General features: G+C 36.2%; 1 protein-coding gene across 11 annotated transcripts in view; it reads left to right on the top strand.

The window, feature by feature from the left end:
• Positions 1–20,420, top strand: part of LOC106875423 (monocarboxylate transporter 13) — a 133,053-nt gene that overhangs the window by 98,020 nt on the left and 14,613 nt on the right. For all 11 annotated transcript variants that reach the window (XM_014923561.2, XM_014923562.2, XM_014923565.2 and 8 more), the window contains 3 exons: positions 11,193–11,419; positions 13,279–13,422; positions 18,726–19,457. In XM_014923561.2, coding sequence (XP_014779047.1) covers positions 11,200–11,419; positions 13,279–13,422; positions 18,726–19,457 — 1,096 coding nt within the window. In that variant the 5' untranslated portion in view covers positions 11,193–11,199. The remainder of the gene's footprint in view (positions 1–11,192; positions 11,420–13,278; positions 13,423–18,725; positions 19,458–20,420) is intronic.

Here is a 20,420-nt window from a genome sequence, read left to right on the forward strand (position 1 = left end):
CCCTGAAATTGCTGGCCTTGTGCCAAAATTTGAAATTATTATTATTATCATTAAGTGCCAATGCATGAAGCACTTAATAATGATGATTTTGGCACAAGGCCAGCAATTTCAAACATCAAACTTTTTGATAAATTCCATGCATGAAACTCTCCCTCCCTCCCTCCCTCTCTCCCTCCTCCTCTCTAGTATAAATATACACATGTATATTATATATACGCACATGTATGTATATTGTATGTGTGTGTGAGAGAGAGAGAGAAAAACTTGCTCGCAACTGGCTGAATAGCTGGTTGAACAGGATTCCACTCTAATTTAAATTTACCAAATATAGTCATATCTTTCATTGAAGCTACCTGTTACTCCACTGGTAAAGACCCACATGATGCTATGGATATCTCACATAGTGATATTTTTCAATGTTGTAATCAGTGAGAACGGTATGGAACTGAGAAGTTTTGCATTACCGAGCTTGTTGAGTTCAACTCTCTGTGCAGATATAGCATGGTGAAGGATGAATATGAAGTGGTTACTGGTACCAAAATGAAAAGAAATGTGAATTAGGAGTAAGGGAGAATGTAAACAGGGTTGAATATAAATTCTTAGGAGTTGTGGATTCCCCCCTCTCTGTTATACCCTCTACCCCACTCAGTGTTGAAACAAGGCATTGTGGAGCTACACTGACCTAAACATACTATATATGTGTGTGTGTGTATAGTTATGTATATATATATATCAATGATGTAATAATCTCTATGATGGAACTGTTGATGTCATACTTTGTAGAGTGTGTCTATGTTTGTATATGTGGGTGAAAGTATGAGTACAAGTGCTAGACAGATATACTGTCCTGCTAAACATTATCCACCCTCCATGTATTTGTATATGTGTATGTATGTATGTGTGTGTGTATACACACACACACACACACACACATATATATACATACATATATACATATCCATGCATGCATACTCCTCTTTCATATCATTAACTCACATGCTTACAAACAAATGTTCTCAGTTATATCATTAATTTGTGTGCATCACTACATTAACCCACACACGTGCACACACACACAAACAATTGTTCTCAGCTTTATCATTAATCCACATACAACATCACTCTACACTAACAGCCTCCTCCACTATGACCTTTATTTCTGTGTCACCACAACTAGAGGTACCCCATTCTCCCGACTGGCCTTTTCTTGAATCCTTTACACTGCTGACAGCTTCAGTTCTTCCTTCCTTCAAATATTTCCTATGGCTAATTTAGAGAGAGAGTAGACCTACAACTCGTCTCTTTGATGTCACCAAATGTGATATATACAATCGGGGCTTATGACATCGCTATGACATGCTAATTACATATCTTTAACTCTCCTCTCTTTTGCGTTTTTAGTTAAAACACAAATTTAACCAAGAACATCTCTGACAACTGATACACTGCAATTTTGGATGTTATTTCACCCTAAACAATGATATTTCAATTACATGCCAGGTTTATTCTTATACTAAATATAGGTCTTAACCTAAAATTCTTTTATAATGATACTAAAATCTATTTTGATGTATATATCATCAGTTTAAACAGCCATTTTTTCATTCTTGTATCAGTCAAACATAACCTGTTGAGGTAGGTTTTCTACAGCTGAATGGTCTTCCTGTTGCCAACCTTTCTCTGAAGGCAATATTCCTCTTTGTCTTGCAGACAACAGTTAGCTCATTCACTGGATATGTTTTCATAACTGGCAAGCTAGAGAGCTGCACTAAGCTCGGTTTCTACAGCTGGATGTCCTTCCTAACGCCAACCACTCCATTGAGTGTATGGGTGTCTCTTATATGTCACTGGCACAGGTGCCTTTTACATGTCACCAGCACTGGCCACAACTACAATTTCTCTTAGCTTGACATGTCTTCTCAAGCACAGCAAATCACCAATCTTAAAAATATACAATCACATCATCAAAATCTTGAAGCTACACGATTATGCATGATTAAAGTGAAAACAATGTGAATAAATATTAAATTTGACAAAGTAATCTGAATCCTAAAAGGTTAGTGGCTCATTTTGTTGTTACTGCTGTAGCCTTAGTTTAACCCTGGTTGAGTAGAGCTCGAATCAGTCAGAGGCATTTCAGTCTTGATCATTTTGTCTTTTTTATGTCCTGGGCTACATTGTCCAATATGCAAATATAGTAGGGTCTCACACATGTAAATGTAGTGCATTGTAAAAGATTATTTTAATGAAAATATCCAAGCAATTGCTAGGCAAAACTTCGCTCCAAAGCTGTTTGAAATCTAAAAACAACAAAACGAGAGAGATAACCGCAGTATATTCAGTTGATTGAACAATTTAGTATAATATAGTCAATGCAGACTGAAGTGGATTAGGACTTTAAAGTCAACTGGTGAAAGAAAAGGACTAGTTTAGGTTTTTTTTTCCTTTTCTAGATCTCCTTGTTGAAGCATGTTCTTCTGAGTTAGCATGACTAAGAGGGATGTCACTTATTTACACCCCAACACAGGCACACAGTGAGGCAAGCTTATACAAACAGACACATACATACACATTTGCACAAACATGCAGACACTCTGGGGGAGACAAATACATACAAGCACTCATAAATACAAATCCCCACTAATTCTGGGTTCATTCTTAGCTACAAGATGAATACCAATACATAGGCACGCACGCACACACACACACACACACACACACTCCTGAACATGAAAAAAAAAAACAGTTGATTTAAACAGATTATCCTAGTCATGTTAACACTGTTCCAATTTTTAATCTAAAGACATTTAATATATGTGAATGTGTGAAAGACACAGATAGATAGATAGATAGATAGATAGATAGATAGATAGATAGATAGGGGGGAGAATATATGTGTGTGTTATACACACACACACACACACACACACACACACATATATATATATGAAGATTATCTAGTTTTAAATCCTCATCCCCACTCCAGAATAAATCTACACCATTTCATATAATCTGTTTATCCTGTAGGCTGTTAAATACCAGAATATTAATATGTGGTCTGGATGTATAGACATTTTAATGGTTATTCGATATACTTAAGGAGAATTATTGAAAACAACAACAGCAGCAATAGTTATGTAGAGTGGGGGGCTTAAATAAAGTCTATAAGACAACAATTCATAAAAGATAAACAGAGAGAGAGAGATATAGTAAATGACCATTTATGAGAGGGGGGGGGGAGACAGAAACATACAAATTAAAATGGACAGAGTGAGTCTTACAGGTACTGATAAAGAAGTGAGGGTGGAGAAAGAGAGTGTGTGTGTGTATGTGCATGATTGACTGAAAAGGACAGACAGACAGACCAATTGGTAATCTTTAGTCTGTCTAGGCGGCCAACAAAACATTCAAACTTCATTTTTTTTTTATAGCAAATCTATAATTTCCCAACCCTTTTTTATCTATGGATCCCTTCAATTACTATTTTATTCAGGTGGACCTCAATAGCCATTCAAGGTTTTATATTAATTTACAAAATTCCTATTTTGTTTTTCACATAAATTTGTCATGGTTGAACGATGTAAAATGTTAGAGAAGGAAGCCTAACTCTTTCTTGCAATACATGCCAATATATACATGTAAAGCAAACTATTTTCAGGGGCCCTTGAAATTCTATTGTGGATCCCCAATTTACTGTTGCGTGATCCCTCAACAATCTCATATGGACTCTAGTTGAGAATCACTGGTATAGAGTGTCTGACTTGCTTGGGTTGTCAGAAGCAATAATCTGTGTTGGTCAGGTACCAGTGTGCCTCATTTTAACAATCCAATCCTCTGTTGGTACTGAACTGCGTTGATATTCAGTTGATTTTGATATGTAATGCAAAATACATGTGTCACAGAGCTACTTGCATAATGAAACATGTCTGATTATATACTAATTCCCACATACGCATGATTTCATACTTATGTACATACACATACACACGACTGGCTAAAAAGTCTACTTTGCTACCATGAGGTTTTTCTATCTCACTGCAAGTAACTTTACCATAGCCTTTGTTTAACCCATGCCTTGTGAGTGGATTTGGTAAGGGAGAACTGTATGAAAGCTGTCAGATCAACTGTGCCTGTGACTCAAAAATGCAACTTTGTGACACTGATACCACTTGAGAATTGTGTAACAGTACACGCCTTTGGAATACTCAGCCACTTTGCATGTGAACTGAATAGATTATTTATTGGTTGAACAAATAGATGATCATACATTGAAAGTATTCATCATGTGTGTATGTGTGTGTTCACTCTAAAAATATGCACACTGGATTTATTTTCCATATTTACATATATACACATAAACAAATACATACATAGGCAAATCCTAAGACAAACATAAGGCAAATACAAGCATACATGCACACAAAACATAGAGGCAACTTCAAACACCAGCATATAAATCTCTCTCTCTCTCTCTCTCAAACACACACAACATAGAAACAGCTTCGTTCTCCCACACATATTTTCATCTTACTTTGTCTCTCATATAAAAACATAAACATTTTGATACACCCTGCATTCACATCTCTCTCTCTCTCATGCACTCACACACACACACAACACACACTCCACACCTCGTATCTCACTGTCCACAAGGATTGCTTGATATTCTAATCTTACCAAAACTCTGGTAATCAACACTAATACTGTTCCTTTTATTTCCCCAAGCTTTCATATTTCTTATCTTAATATTTACAAGTGTCTTCAACATAAGCAATATTTTCTTCACTAAAACACACACACACACTTGTCCACTCTCCCTCCGCCTTTATTCTACCCTCATCCACTCCACCACCATAACTACTACCAGTGATCTTTTTTATTTATTATGGCAAAAATGTTTGCCTTCATTTTCAGCAAACAGCAACAGAAATGAAGGCCATGCCATACTTTTGAACAAGAAATCTATATTCATAACGCGGAAGCAAGATGGAAAAGCATGCACATGATTGCCCCACCACACACACACACACACACACACACACACACACACACACACACACACACACACACACACACACACACATGCATGCATGCACAAACACACACAGCTAAATATAAAAACCAAAACAAAAACTAAAACCTAGAAATAACTTTGAAACCATTTTTTCACTGTACTTGTTGGTTATGCTCTTTGAGAAAGCACTCCTTTCTGCATTGAACTTAAGACATAACTTCTCTTTTATGGATACTTTTCTTCATCAAAAATAAGTAAATGTCCTTCATACTGTAATATGATAGATAAAATTATGTTTTGCATTGGCTATGTAGTTGAGAAGTTTGTTTTGTAACCACATGGATTTCTGTTCAGTCCCACTGATATAGATATTCAATGGCAAGGGCCAGTCATAAAACCACACAAAAAATATGCTTATGCTGCAGATTTTGAATTATTTTGAATGTTTTTCATTGTAGCATTCTTGTATTCATCTGAAGAAAACGTCTTTTTATAATGACATAATGTACTCATTGATCAATTAAAAAATTCTTTAGAAATAGCTGCAATGGATTGACACCAATCCATCAACTGTTACTTATTATTTATGCGCGCGCACGCACACACACACACATACACAGAAGACAAGTCATGCTAAACTACATCTGGTAGTGTTGTATCTGTAAACTTACATCTAGTCGTGTTGCATCTGGACCACGTCTAATGTTTGTGTATCTAATCTACATTCAGTGGTGGTGTATCTAGGCTATATCAAGTGATATCTTATCAAGACTACATCTGTTATATTTGGACTGGACTTCATATTGTGGTGTGTTACATCATGACTATATCTAGATTACATCTATGTGGTGTTGTAAATGCAGAGGTATATCTAAACTACTTCTGGCAGTGTAATTTGTAGACTAAATGTTATTGGGGGGGGGACTTTTGTCACAGCTGCTAATCATTCGTATGGTGTAGCTGTGTTACTATTGGGATACATTTGATCTAAGGTATGCCAGGTGTGTCTCTAGAGATGCAGGCATCAAAATATAGTTATACTCTCTCTCTCTCTCTCATATATATAAATATATATTATTAGAAAATTGGATGACAAAGGGATAAATGATTAATGATTATCTTATGAACTTCATTAGCTTACAGCTGTTTCTGCTACAAGATGCAGTGACCTCATAGTTGAGTGCCTGAGTAATATTATATTACAGACTGACACGCACACACACACACACACACACACTAATAATTACTCTGTCAATAGTAGCTGTCCCTTTCAATAAGTGAACAGCTATTGTTCAACACTTCTGTTATCTCAATAGTCCTACTGATATCACTTTCATTAATTTGTTACTTTCGTTGTGGTTGTGCGTCAAGAGGTTTCCAGTTTACTTGAATTAATATAACTGACAGAAAAAGCAGATTAAAATATTTAAGCCTGAAATGGTCACAGTTTTCCCAATCTTTTTGTCTCTAAAGAAGTCAATTTATTTTTTAAAATGAATTGTTGGTAAATATATTATGTCCCCTATCCCTTTCTGTAACACTGCTGTCCCTCGTCTCAGGTTGCTCATGATTAGAATTCAAAGACATACTCCAGGCATGTGAAGTGATCTATTAATAATAGTATTATATTTAGCACTGATTGTAAATGTTTACTTACCTTCCTCTGGATATTTGATTTTGGTTTAGCTTGTAACACTTTTTTTTTTACCAAACTTTATCTTGAGTAAACTTCTTTTGTCCTTGACTTTGACACTGTGTGTATGTGTATATGTTTGTGTGTGTGTATGTAACAGAAGATGGCTCTGATTAAATAGATCTATGTCCAAAGGGATTTCATGGTTAAAGAGCTTGCTTTGAAACCATCTGGTCTTAGGTTCAGTCCTGTTGCATGGCACCTTGGACAAATGTCTTCTACTATAACCCAAACCAACAAAAGCCTCAGGAGTCGATTTGGCTGCTGGAAACTGAAAGAAGCCCATTGTATGTATGTATGTTTGTGTGTACCCTTGTCTTGATAGTGTGATGGATTGTAAAATTAACATCAGACTCCTACAAGTAGTGTTCGTTTCCACTCTTTCTTGGAAAACATTATTACCTTACTTGGAAAGAGGTAAGAGTTGGCAACAGGAAGAGCATCCTGCCAAAGAATATCACTTATAAAGGAAGATAAGGAAGGATGCCACAGACCCTTGTAAAGGCAACCTGTCTAGAAAAGCAATAATTCTAATCCAATTACCATTGCAGCCATTCTGTAAGCCGACGCTGGTATTTATTTCATCAATCACGAAGAGATGATAAGCTAAGTCGATCTCGGCTGCATTTGAATTCAGAACGTGAAGACGGACGAAATGTTACTGAACATTTTGTCCGGAGTGCTAGCAAATCTGCCAGCTCGTCGCCAGAGGCCTTGCTAGACCTTTGACAGCAGGATACAAAATTAACCAGAGCAAGTCAGATCGAGAGCTGTGAGAAGTAAAATATAATAATAGACACACTGCACGCGCACACGCACACGTGTGCCCTGATTTTCACAGTAAGATAATCCTAGCTTGTTAGAAGAAAACTTGGCTATGTACCTAATTAGAATTCATTGCTGTGTTAACGCGACATTGGTTACTTTTAACTTGATCGCATCATCAAAGATTTCACAAACAACTAGGGTTAAGATGCACGCGCGCCTGCACACACACACACAGAGTAATTGTTATGCAAACTGTTTATGATGGGCAAATGCCATAAACTATTTGTAAACACTAGTCCTAACTAAACGATTTTTATTGGGGCAATTATAAATACTGCAACACGAGCATTCAAAGAGATTCTATCTTTACATAGGTTTAAATAATGGCCTCTCTCTCCCTCTCTCTCTCTCTCTCTCTCTCTCTCTCTCTCTCTCTCTCACCCCTCCCTCCCTCTGTGTGTGTATTAATATTTTTCTTTTCACTTCATAAATGAATTGTTGCCTTCTCTCTTGGAAGTATGTGTTAGATATAACCAAATACTAGTTTGCGTCGCTGTTGTTCCAATGACTTGCTTAGTCAGTGACATATATCATGTAATAGCAACATCCCGTTCATCTAGCCCAGGTTGGTAATGATAGACCAATATATGATGAACGCCGTTTCAGCCATGACTACCCCTCGTCTTTTATTCAGTATATCTAAGACTACATTATTCAATGTGCTCTACATATATTTAATGACAGATGTAAGGGAGATTAGATTTGGCTGCTATTTCTAACTCTTGTGCGACCCCGTAGAGGCTCCCCTCCATTGGCTCGTAGCAATAACAACACCGTGATGATGTAAATGTTATCAAATAGATTTGCTGCTGCTTTCAATGGATTTATTATTTATATCCTGGTGTTTATCGAAATATGTCTACATTGTGTGAGTGTCTGTATGGGTGGTAGCAGATATGTGCATTTGATGCTGTATATTTATTGGACAATATATGTTGTTTTTCTGCAGATGTGTGTGTGTGTTTATTTCTCTGCGTAATGTGTATCAATATATATATAATGTCAGCATATGCGTTTGTGTGTGTGTGTGCTGATGTGGTAATGTAGTTGCTTAGCCCCAGGTTAGCTCCGATCAAGTAAGACCTGTTATAAAAAAAAGCCTACCAGTCATGATCATCCCAACTTATATTTCCGAACAGTCTATCCAGAACCACGTTATCTAATGTGTTCTTTTTTTAAGATGGTGACTGTTATTTGAGGGTTATTTGGCTGCTGTTTCTAGTAAGTCGAATGATCATGTAGAGGCTCTCTCGATGTGGTGTAATGTAAATTGTAGTCCTCACATCAACGTTGACCTCCAGCAAACCTGTGATCAAAGCCGTTCTAGCCGTGACCACTCTATTTTTTTTTAAGGTATGCAGCACTACATTATCTTACGTCCTTTATTCAAGATGGTAGGATGTGATTCGAATGAGATTTAGCTACTATTTCTAGCATGCGAAATGACAACTTAGAGGGTCCCTCGTTGTTTAAGTCTCGAAGTGTCTGTCTATGAAGATGTTTATATATATAAGGGTATGTATGGAGTGTATCCATGTTCTGAGAATATATATCGTGGATTTTCGTCTATTGTATCGTGCGCGTGCGTGTGTGCGCGCGCGCTACACGTATTCGACTTCCGAAATAGTAGATAGATAAATAAATACACACACACACACTTTCTACAGTTTCAGAAATCAGTTTACACATTTTGGTGCAACAGTTCCAGTTTCATCCAACGCTCACCGTCACCACCACCACCACCACCATAGCTACTTTTCGTTATCTTAGCATAATATATTTATAACACTGCTGTCTGGTTCACTGTCAAAATAGAAGAGTTATTTTTATAAAGCACTGTATTTTTGTACCATAGTGTTTGAAAAATAAAATAGATGTGAATGAATGATAGATGAAGGAAGAAAGGAAAAACAAGAGTGAAAGTGACCTAAAAAGATCTGGCCATGGAACCCTAACAATTAGGATACCTATGATAGAAACGACGAGAGATTGGATAATTCAAAAAAAAATTTTTTTTCCAGGATGTTTCTATTCCACTGTATGCTCAGGCGCACCCATACAATATATTTGCTACGAGAAAGTGGTTTAAGATTGCAGCGATATATCAAAAGTTCTGTGATAAATTAGACCAAAAATACATTCTTCAACAAAACTATAAATAGTTTAAAACCAATATTAAGTAGTTTACTCCAAGGATTTTATTTATTTAAAAAAAATATTTTGACGCAACTTACATCAGCTTGCAAACTCCCAAAATACAACAAGGTCACATGTGCTGCCTCAGTGATAGCTATAGTTTCTCTTTAAAATGAAAAACAAATTTCAATGTGAAATTAAAGCAGCTTTATATTTTATGACAATCAGAAAGGTTGATTTTAAATTATTTGAAATGCATATATATAGCTATCATTTAAGAAGTCCTTGGTGAGTGCAGCATTGTATTGGTTTTAGAATATTATTGTTTCTGGGGGCGTTTTTTTGTTTTTTGTGTGTAATTGGGCATATGACTATTGCTGTCTGATTGTAATGGAAACTAGGGGGAAAAAATTCTCCCAAAAACTAAAATGCTTCTCCAATGGTAATCCAGTTATCCGTACATGATTTGATCTCTATTAAAGACATCAGAGTTATATTTTAACACTTGTAGGATTTGAACTCAAAATGTACAGGGACATAACTAAGTACTGCCAGGCAGTTTTGTCTGGCACTCTATTTATTCTTCCTTTCTGCTATCCTTAATAATCGTTTCTAATATAGGCACAAGGCCTGATAATTTAGAGGAGAGGGCTAGTTGATTTCATCCACCTCCAGTACTCAACTCGTGCTTTTATCCACAAAAGGATACAAAGCAGAGGCAACCTCAGCAGCATTTGAACTTAGAGTGTAAAGACAGATGAAATGCCATTAAGCATTTTGTCTGGCATGTTAACGATTCTGCCAGTTCCAATTTTGGCACAAAACCAGCAGTTTTGTTGGTGGTTGGATTAGTCGGTTACATCTACTCCTCCAGTACTTGACTAGTAGATGTATTTTATGAAACCTTGAAAGGATTGAAAAGTAGTCAACCTCAGCCAAATTTGAATTCAAAACGTTAAAAGCCAGAACAAGTATTGCAAGGCATTTCATCAAATGCTCCAATGATGATAATGAATTTGCTTTCTTTTATTGACCACAAGGGTCCAAGGTATTTGAGACAACGCAGCCAAAATACAAATGAAAACAACAAATAAGAAACAGTAGAATGTTTACATTGAGTAAAAGGGTGAGATTAACAATAAACACACATTAATCAATAGATGATAAGAAGAAGAAATAGCAATAACAACATAGAACAAAATAAGGACCAGAAAGGATCCTCCTAATAGGTTGGGACAACTACTACCTCAGGTGATAACAAGGTACCCTGCACACGGTCTCTGACATGTGCTTTCCCTCAGTTCTGGTCACTAGCTTACAATTGCACAATGGGATTTCATTAAACCATGCCACATCATCATCATCGTCACTCAATTCAGTAAAAGAACTTGCTTCTCAAGATACCAAAGATTTCTTATTAAATATGTGATTTCTTTAAAAAAGAAGTAATTTCCTTAAATACATATAATTTTATTTGGTTCTATATTTATTAATAAATTATATATTTCTTTATCTTTTCAGCCCCTAAATGTTTATTGTCACCTTAAAGACTTCTTCCATGATGCAAGAAGATACCGGTGGAAGGAAGTGGGCCGTGATGGTCTCGGCCTTCTTCGTCCAGTTTATCATTTGTGGCATTACCTACAGTATGGGAATATTCCATGTGGTCTTCCGACACATCTTTGCAGGATCCCACTTTGATACATCATGGGTTTCTGCACTTTTACTTCATGTCACTGTTATTTCAAGTCAGTATTTTCTTCCTTCTTTATACTCACCTTTTACAGAGAGAGAGAGAGAGTGTGTGTGTGTTTGTGTGTAAAATTTACGTTCACAATGAAAAACAAATATTAAACAAATGAAAATATATGCATACACACATGTATCTATACATTCACACTTAAATATATAGTATTATATTAATAGTATACTGTTGTGTGTGTGTGTGTGTGTGTGTGTGTGTGTGTGTGTGTGTGTGTGTGTACCTTGCTTGCAAATAAGTGAGAGCTGATAACCAGAAGGGCATTCAATAATAGAAAATCTATTTGACTAATTTTTAACTCATGCAAGCAAGCATAGATAGATTGGTATTAAAACAATGATGATGATGACGTGTGTCACAGTATTACATTGATATATGTATGTACACACATATATATATATATATAGTTACAGGTATGACCATATGCTTAAAAAGTTTGCTTTGCATTCATGATGTCATGCGTTTAGTCCCCACAATGTGTTATGGGCAAGTGCTTTTTGCCATAGCCTCAGATCAACCTGACCCTTATATGTAAAATTGGATAATCAGAAACCATACCTCCCTGATGGCTGTATCTGTAACTTGTTAAGCTAGCTTTGTTGCACAGTATCACACTGATTCTGCATTAGGATTATGCAAATGGTACACATATCTGTGAAATACCCACCCACTTACCCTATATTTCACTGCTCAATCAACTGGAATACTCATCACCAAAACAGAAAGATCTTTTTGCTTTTCACTTTTATTGTACATAACTCAACGTTCCGATGAGTATAAAGAAAGCACATGACCATCCTGCAGGTGTTGATTTTATCAAATAAAAAATCATTTGCATACAACAAATAATATGTATTGAGTATTTTCCATTCAATGGATGCTGGTTCTGTTTTCCATTCAATAGAGGCTGCTTCTGTTTTCACCATGTGTATGTGTATGACATATTAGTATTATATATGCTCACCCATATAAGCAGTATTATAATTGAGTTTGTTTCAAAGCAAGATCTACATAAAATGTTTGAACCAATATTTAACATATCTCCATACGTTAAGCATCTATGCACTACTTTTCCTCTCTCATTGTATAATAGATATGGATTGGTGAATGTTTGTTTATTACGAACTAGGGAAAAATAGTCAATACACTGTGTATACATTAGAAGCTAAAGCTTGAATTATAACTCTAAGCTTATGAAAATATAATGTGTGCTTCTGTGTGTTTTTGTCTGTTTGTCTATGTATATATATATAATCACTGTAAGTGCAGTGGGCTAAATGATTAAGAAAGTTTGCTTACCAATCACGAGGCACCAGGTTCAATCCCATCTTTGACAAGTGTCAATTTCCTCAGCCTCAAGTTGATCCATACCTCATGAATGAAATTTGGTTGACAGAAATTGTATGGAAGCCTGTCAAATGGTTCGTACCTGTAATTCAAAGGGCCAACCTTGTCATACACTGTTACAGTGATACTGCTTGAGAATTATATTAAGGGTACACATGTCTGTGGGATACTCAGCGACTTGCATGTTAATTCATTGAGTCTCGTAGTTCAGGTGATTGACCAACTGCAAACTTATAGCTGAAAATTCTGACCAAGATACATTTATTTTATACGTAATCACTAACTTTCTGTTTACTTAAGCTCTTCATGCCCTATGGACCGTAGGCCATCAATGACTTTTCTCCACTGTTCTTGATTCTGGGCTATCCTCTCCCAGGTTATGTTGGTTTTGAATTGTCATTGATGCATCTGTAATTTTGCTTTTTTTTATTTTTTCCATCCAGAGATACCACTACAACGACACAAACAAATCAAATGTCTTTTTTCGTTTTGTTTCAGGTGTCCTTTTCCGATTTGTGACAGCCAAGTTTGGCAGTCGCGTCAGTGTGATGTTGGGCGGTCTCTTATCTTCTATTGGCCTTGCACTTGGAGTTTGCATTACAGAACTCTATGAAATCTACCTTTGCATGGGTGTCCTTACAGGTAACCAAGCTTATTTCTTCTCCGTTTTACTTATCTATTTATGAATTTTAAGTTTTCCTAATTCCAACAACCCAACTGCTTCTCCATCCAACCAGGGTGAAGCCTTTATTTGATCCTTTAACCTGCTAGGAATAGTTACTAAGTTTTCCTCAAATCACAGCATATCATCTTAAGAAATGAAATGATACACATTGGATTATATAGTCCTAGGTATGTATACTCTTCCTTGCAAAAAAAAAAAAACTGGATGGACATGGTTAGTTTGTCTTTGGATCAGTCATGGCTGATATTAGGGACTAAACACCATCAATCTAACATTTCTGTGGTCATTCAACCTACAAGAAATTGGAGCCAAAATCACCTTCAAACCACTCACTACATTGAATAATGTAGTCTTAGGTACACTATGCCTGAAAACAAAAAAAGTGAGATGGTCATAGCAGGATTGCCTTTGATCATATATTCACTTGATCAAGTGGATATATGATCAAAGGGGTTTTCAAACTGTGGTCCGCAAGGACAAGACGGGGTCTGTGGACAGCAAATACTTTTTATGGGCAATTTGATTTTATATGCTTTTTAATCGAAATCTTTTAATTGACAATAAACCTATTTGGTAAATACTGTTAAATAAATAAATGTAAAAATATATGCTATTTTAAGCAAATAATTATGTATAAATTTCATAAGCGTTTATAAGGGGGTCCCTAAGGTAAAACCTGAAATATAAAGGGGTCCGCAAGTCAAAAAGTTTGAAAACCCCTGGTCTAAACCATCATACTTCAGTTCACTTCAAACAAAGAAAGTGGCAACACCTTCAGTAAAGCTGCGTAGACTCTTAACCAGATGAACAAATTCGATACAATAGTACTAGGCTATTCCTTATTGTTCAATGCAGCTAGCCATAACTTGGATTATACAAGAGTGCTGAAACAGTACCTGCTTGGATATATTATTCCTTTCTATTCACTATATATATATATATATATATGTTCATGTGTACATACATTCACACAATCACCATCATCGTAATGTCTGGATATTTTCATGCTGTCATGGCCTAGATGTCTCATATGACACTTAGTTGTAATCTCTCTTTGCCATCCCCTCTGTAAGTTGTAATACCCTCAGATCTGACCCACCATTTACCATCTATTATGCATCACATGTTCATGTCACAATAATCATCACCTTCATAGTTGCACAAACAGGGTGGGTTTTTCTTTTGTTTTTTGTTGATTCTTTTTTGTTTTTGTTTTTTTTTGTTTTACATATCTGGGAACCCTAATTACAGTTGATTTAAAGTTTGAGTGGGGAATCAGTTAGCTATTGTTGTCAGGAATGTAGGAATCCAAAGACTCGGTTATCTGGCATGTGACTGTATTTCTACTACTGATGGTGGTGGTGATAATAATAATAATAATTCTTTCTTTATTGGCTACAAAGGCTCATACATACAATTCAAAATGTGTCATACAAAAACAGTTAATAAAACGTTAAGAGGGATTACTCATAACAAATGGGGCACAAGAGCATTAATAATACAATATATTAAAATATGCTAAAAATTTTGACACAGATGTGGCAATGGGGTCAGAAGTGTGTGTGTGTTTGTGTGCATTTGTAGTTGTGTCTGTCTCCCTCCATCACTTGATAACTGGTGTTGGTTTGTTTGTGTCCCTTTAATAGCTCAGTCAAAGAGAGCAAAATAATGAGTACCAGACTTGAAAAAAGAAAATTTGTTCAACTCAACCTTTCAAGGTTGTGCTCCAGCTTAGCCAGTCCAGTGACTGAAACAAGGAAAAAGCAAAAGGTGAATGAAATGAGAATAAAGGAAAGCCATTAAAACATGGGTGAGATCCCCGTCAAAGTAGAACCAGGACACTCCATAACTCATATCACATGCCATTTCAATCACTTCCAGAAAATGCGTTCTCCAAAATTGCTCCTCAACAAGTTTGGCTGCATCAAAGCTGTAAAGGGACCCCACATTGTCTGAGCTGAGTGTCATCAAGTGGTGATACACCCCTGACATTGTCTTTGAGTCTGTCATCAATCCTAGGTCTCATAAGGGCAGATCTTCACCCAGTTTCCATGGTGTGTATGTGATTGAGATTACAGAGCACTCTCCTGGACAGGGTACTGGTTCATCACAGGGTTAATTTCCCAGCTCATTTTTGTGGAGGGGACTGGAGCAACATGTAATGAAGTGTTGTGCTCAAGAGCATAGCACACCGCCCAGTCCAGGAATGAAAATCACAATCATATGATCCTGAGTGCAACACCCTAACCACTAGGCCTGGTGACCCCACTCACATCATCTGTATCAACCATCTAACATCTAGGGCACTCTTGCTACTCACCGTCATTTCCAACACAGGTTTAATAAATGTTAATTAAAATTCGTTAGTTGCATCTGAGTACATAGCAACTAAATCCTGTATATAAGAGATAACATTTGAAAACAATTTTAATGCATCTTTTCAGCTCTAAGATGGTTAGTAAGGTGTGGGGTGTATGATGAATTCTGATACAATTAAAAATTCTTTAAATGCAATTACTTCTTGCTAATCGTCTTAAGGCTGAAACGGGAATAATTTTCTATTGTTCCTCACTATTGCTGATTAATTTAAATATATTCCTGTAAGATTTCCTTTACAGTTCTATTTGTGGAACCAGATAATCAATGTTAGAAGGTATTTCTTCAACAACATGGGAACATGCTAAAAGGAAAGAATGGTAAATTCATTTTATGAGAACCTAGTTTGGATTATCTAATTTCGTTTTGTGTGGAGAGAATTATTAATGTCACAAAGGTTTGAAACTTGGTCTGTTGTAATAGCTAAGCAGTTTTTAATATCAATTTCCACATTAGGTGATGAGCTGGCAGAATTGTTACCACACCAGACAAACTGTTTCATGGTACTTATTCTGACTTCATGTTCTAAGTTCAAATGCCACCAGGGTCTACTTAGCCTTTTACCCTTTTAGTATCAATAAAATAAGCGCTAGTTGAGCATTGAAGTCGATGTAATTGACCCCTGAAATTGCTGGCCTTGTGCTAAAGTTTGAAACCAGTATTAATAACCTCATTAGGGCAGTGAACTTACAGACAAACCAGCTCTTGTTAAATTGATTCTAATTGCAGAAAGCTTTATCGTTTTCGAGTTTCACTTCTCGCTTCCAATTTGAAAATTGTGGATCTGTTAAACAATATAAAATTTCAGTACTTAAACATTGAAATTTTACACTGAATTTATGTTGAAAATATTTTTAAAATATCCATGCAAATGTGTAATGATTGGTTGCTTGAACAATTTCTTCAGATCATGTAATATAACTGATAATGCTTTGGCTGCTATTATATAATACAATCAGCAATAAATGATCAATAAATTCTAGTGGGAAGTAAAAAGTTTGTGGAATTCCTCATTATTGGTTTTTCTCAATTTATGCATTACTTTTCAGAACTGTAATTGGTAAATTACCATATCAAGTCATTTAATTCTATACTAATTATAATGCATCCGTGATTTGTTTTTCTAAAATTGTTCAGTCATAATATAATATGAAGTAAAGTATTTAAGAATATGGCAAAGTAAAATACATTTTATGCAACCCAGATTAAAAGAAAACATTGTCTTGGAAAATTACATAATCCACTACTTGGGTACAGCACAATCTTGTAACCTCGGCTGGAAATTTTGATGAAGGTGATGACAACGATAGTAATAATAATAGTAAATTCAAATTTTGGCACAAGGCCAGCAATTTCAGGGGAGGGGATAAATTGATTACATTGACCCCAGTGGTCAACTGGCACTTATTTTATCAACCCTGAAAGGGATGAAAAACAAAGCCAACATTGACAGAATCTGAACTCAGAATGTAAAATCAAAGGAAATGCTACTAAGCATTTTGCCTGGTGTGCTAATGATTCTGGCAGCTCACTGCCTTAGTAGTAATAATTATAATAATAATAATAATAATAATGACCCTTTCTACTATAGGCACAAGGCCTGAAATTTGGAGAAGGGAGCTCAAGTGGTACTTATTTCATTGACTCTGAAAGGATGAAAGGCAAAGTCGACCTCGGCAGAATTTGAACTCAGAACATAAAGACTGACAAAATGCCATGAAGCACTTTGCCCAACATGCTAATGATTCTACCAGCTCACTGCCTTGATGATGATGATGATGATGATTATGATAATAATAATGATAATAATAATCCTTTCTGCTGTAGACACAAGGCCTGAAATTTTTTGGGGAAAAGAAGTCAATTACATCAAGCCCAGCACTTGACTGGTACTTATTTCATCAACCCTGAAAGGATGAAAAGCAAAGTGGAATTTTAATAATAATAATAATAATAATAATAATAATAATCCTTTCTTCTAAAGGCACAATGCCTGAAATTTGGTGGAGGGAAATAGTCAAATACATTGACCCCAGTACTCTACTGGTACTTATTTTTATCGACCCTGAAAGGATGAAAGGCAAAGTCGGCCTTAGTGGAATTTTAATATAAAAACGAATGAAATGCCACGAAGCATTTTGCCTGGAATGCTAACAGTTCTGGCAGCTTGCCACCTTCAAATTTTGGCACAAGGCCAGCAATTTTGAAGGAAGGTGTAAGTCGATTATATCATCCCAGTGCTCAACTAATAATTGTTTCATCAACCCTGATAGGCTGAAAGGCAAAGTCAGCTTTGATAGAATTTGATAAAACGCCATTAAGCATTTTGCTTGAGGTGTTAACACTTCTATCGGCTCACCAGCTTACTATTATTCATAATAATAATTGCTTATGATTTAGGTGCAAGGCTATCAGTTTTGAAGGAAGAAGGCTAGTTTATAATATCGATCCCAAAAAGGATAAAAAGCAAAGTTTACCATGGTGGAATTTGAAACCAGTTCCTAAGAAGCTGGAAGAAATACTGCCAGGCATTTTTGTCCAACACACGATTGGTTCTGTCAATCTATCACCCTAAAATTGATTTCAGATTTTGGCACAAGGCCAGTAATTTCTGGGGAGAGGGTAAGTAGATTATATCAACCTCATTGCTCAGCCAATATTTATTTTATTGACCCCCAAAAAGATGACAAGCACTTGACCTCAGCGGAATTTGAACTCAGAATGTAAAGCCAGAGGAAATGCTCCAAAGCATTCTAGCAATTCTGCCAGGCCACCACCTTCATCTGTAGCCTTAATAATAGTAATGATGATGATGATAATGATAATGAATTGCTTTTTCCTCTTTCTGTCTGACTAGTACCTCTCTCTTTTTGTTCTTCTCTAGGCATCGGTTTTGGCATCGCCTGCTCACCGTCTATTGTCGCTGTTGAACAGTATTTCCACCGTTGCCGCTACCAGGCACTCAGCACAGTTCTCGCAGGAATTGGTTGTGGAATTATCGTCTTCCCCAATTTTATACGCTACTTACTGGAGATATACGCATGGAGAGGGACCTTACTATTGTTGTCTGCAATCACACTGAATCTCTGTGTGTGTGGAGCAATCATGAAACCTCTCAAGTTTGAGAAGGAAGTCCAGCTGCTACCACTATTGTCATGCATGCCACTACGCAACCCACTTTTCTACGCAATGTGCATTGGTAACTTCTTCTGGAGTTTCGGCTCCACCATCATATACATTTTCCTCCCTTCCTACGCCATCAGTATGGATACTGACTTTATTACAGCAACATTCCTGGTCTCTTGTATTGGCATGGCCAGCTTCACAAGTCGCGTTATCTTTGCATTCATGGGACATAACTCAACGCTGGACGATGTCACTGCCATCTTGTGTTCAGTTGGACTTGGAGCTGTTATAACCGGCACCTGTCCATTGTTATTTAAACATTACTCGGGGCAGATAAGCTATACACTGCTTTTCGGCTTCTACAGTGGTTTTTGGACCACATTTATGTCACAAGTGACCAGAGAGTTACTCGGACCGCATTATATTGCAATTGGCAATGGCTATTTGTCTTTCATGATTGCTCTCGGGTCACTAGGAGCTCCCTGTGCTGGTAAGTACTCAACAGAAAAAATAAATGAACATTGCTATTTTATTTTGTATTGTATTTTTAAATTTCAGATAAACTTGAAAATTTTTGATTTTAATCTTTGCTTGTAAATATTGAGTGTAAATTGTCTCTAGTGCTGTAAACAAAACTGTGGAAGATAGAAAACTCTAGAATATGTAACCACATTCTATCAAAAGGAATTTAGTAAAATAACTTAGTTATCATTAATCTAGTGTTAGGAACATAAATTGTGACTAAGGTTTGGTGGAAGATTTTAATTCAGAATTTTTGATAACAAGACATTTGTACTACAGAGCCAGATGCGGTTTCAGAACAATTAAGGATCTTAGAATTGGCTCATTCAAACACTTGACGCTACTCATTTGTAGCATTTTCTTTTTATTGTGGCATGAGTATAAAAACTCTGGTTTCAGTCCTGAGAAACTTTACAATTAAGAAAAGACCTTAACTTTACTTACTATGAATGTTGCATACAGTACCTTCAGAGTCATCTCCCCTTTTAAGCTGTTACTAATGAGCTTGTTGTATACAGTGCTAAGGTGCACTGCATCATATAGAGTGATACAAATCTAAAGTTCTAGCTTTTCATGAAGTGACATTTTTTTATGGTGATAGCAGTGGTGGTAGCAGTGACGCTTCCTTATATTGGAACAAGGTCACAAATTTATAGAGATGTTAATTGACAATAATTATATCATAATATATTGTTTTGACAATAATTGAATAAAGAATTCCTTGTATATTTTACACTGAATATGTAGCCAGTTTGTATGCATATCCAGATATATATCTTATTTGCTCATATAGATTATGTGGTTTCCATTATATTTAAATATCTAACTGTACACAGAATCATGCACACACGCACACACAGACCTATTTCTGGGTGCATCTTATTTTCTTCTTTCTCTCTCTCTCTCTCTCTCTCTCTCTCTCTCTCTCTCT

The sequence above is a fragment of the Octopus bimaculoides genome, chromosome 19 (assembly GCF_001194135.2).
Source record: "Octopus bimaculoides isolate UCB-OBI-ISO-001 chromosome 19, ASM119413v2, whole genome shotgun sequence".
In the NCBI taxonomy this organism is placed as follows: Eukaryota; Metazoa; Mollusca; class Cephalopoda; order Octopoda; family Octopodidae; genus Octopus; species Octopus bimaculoides.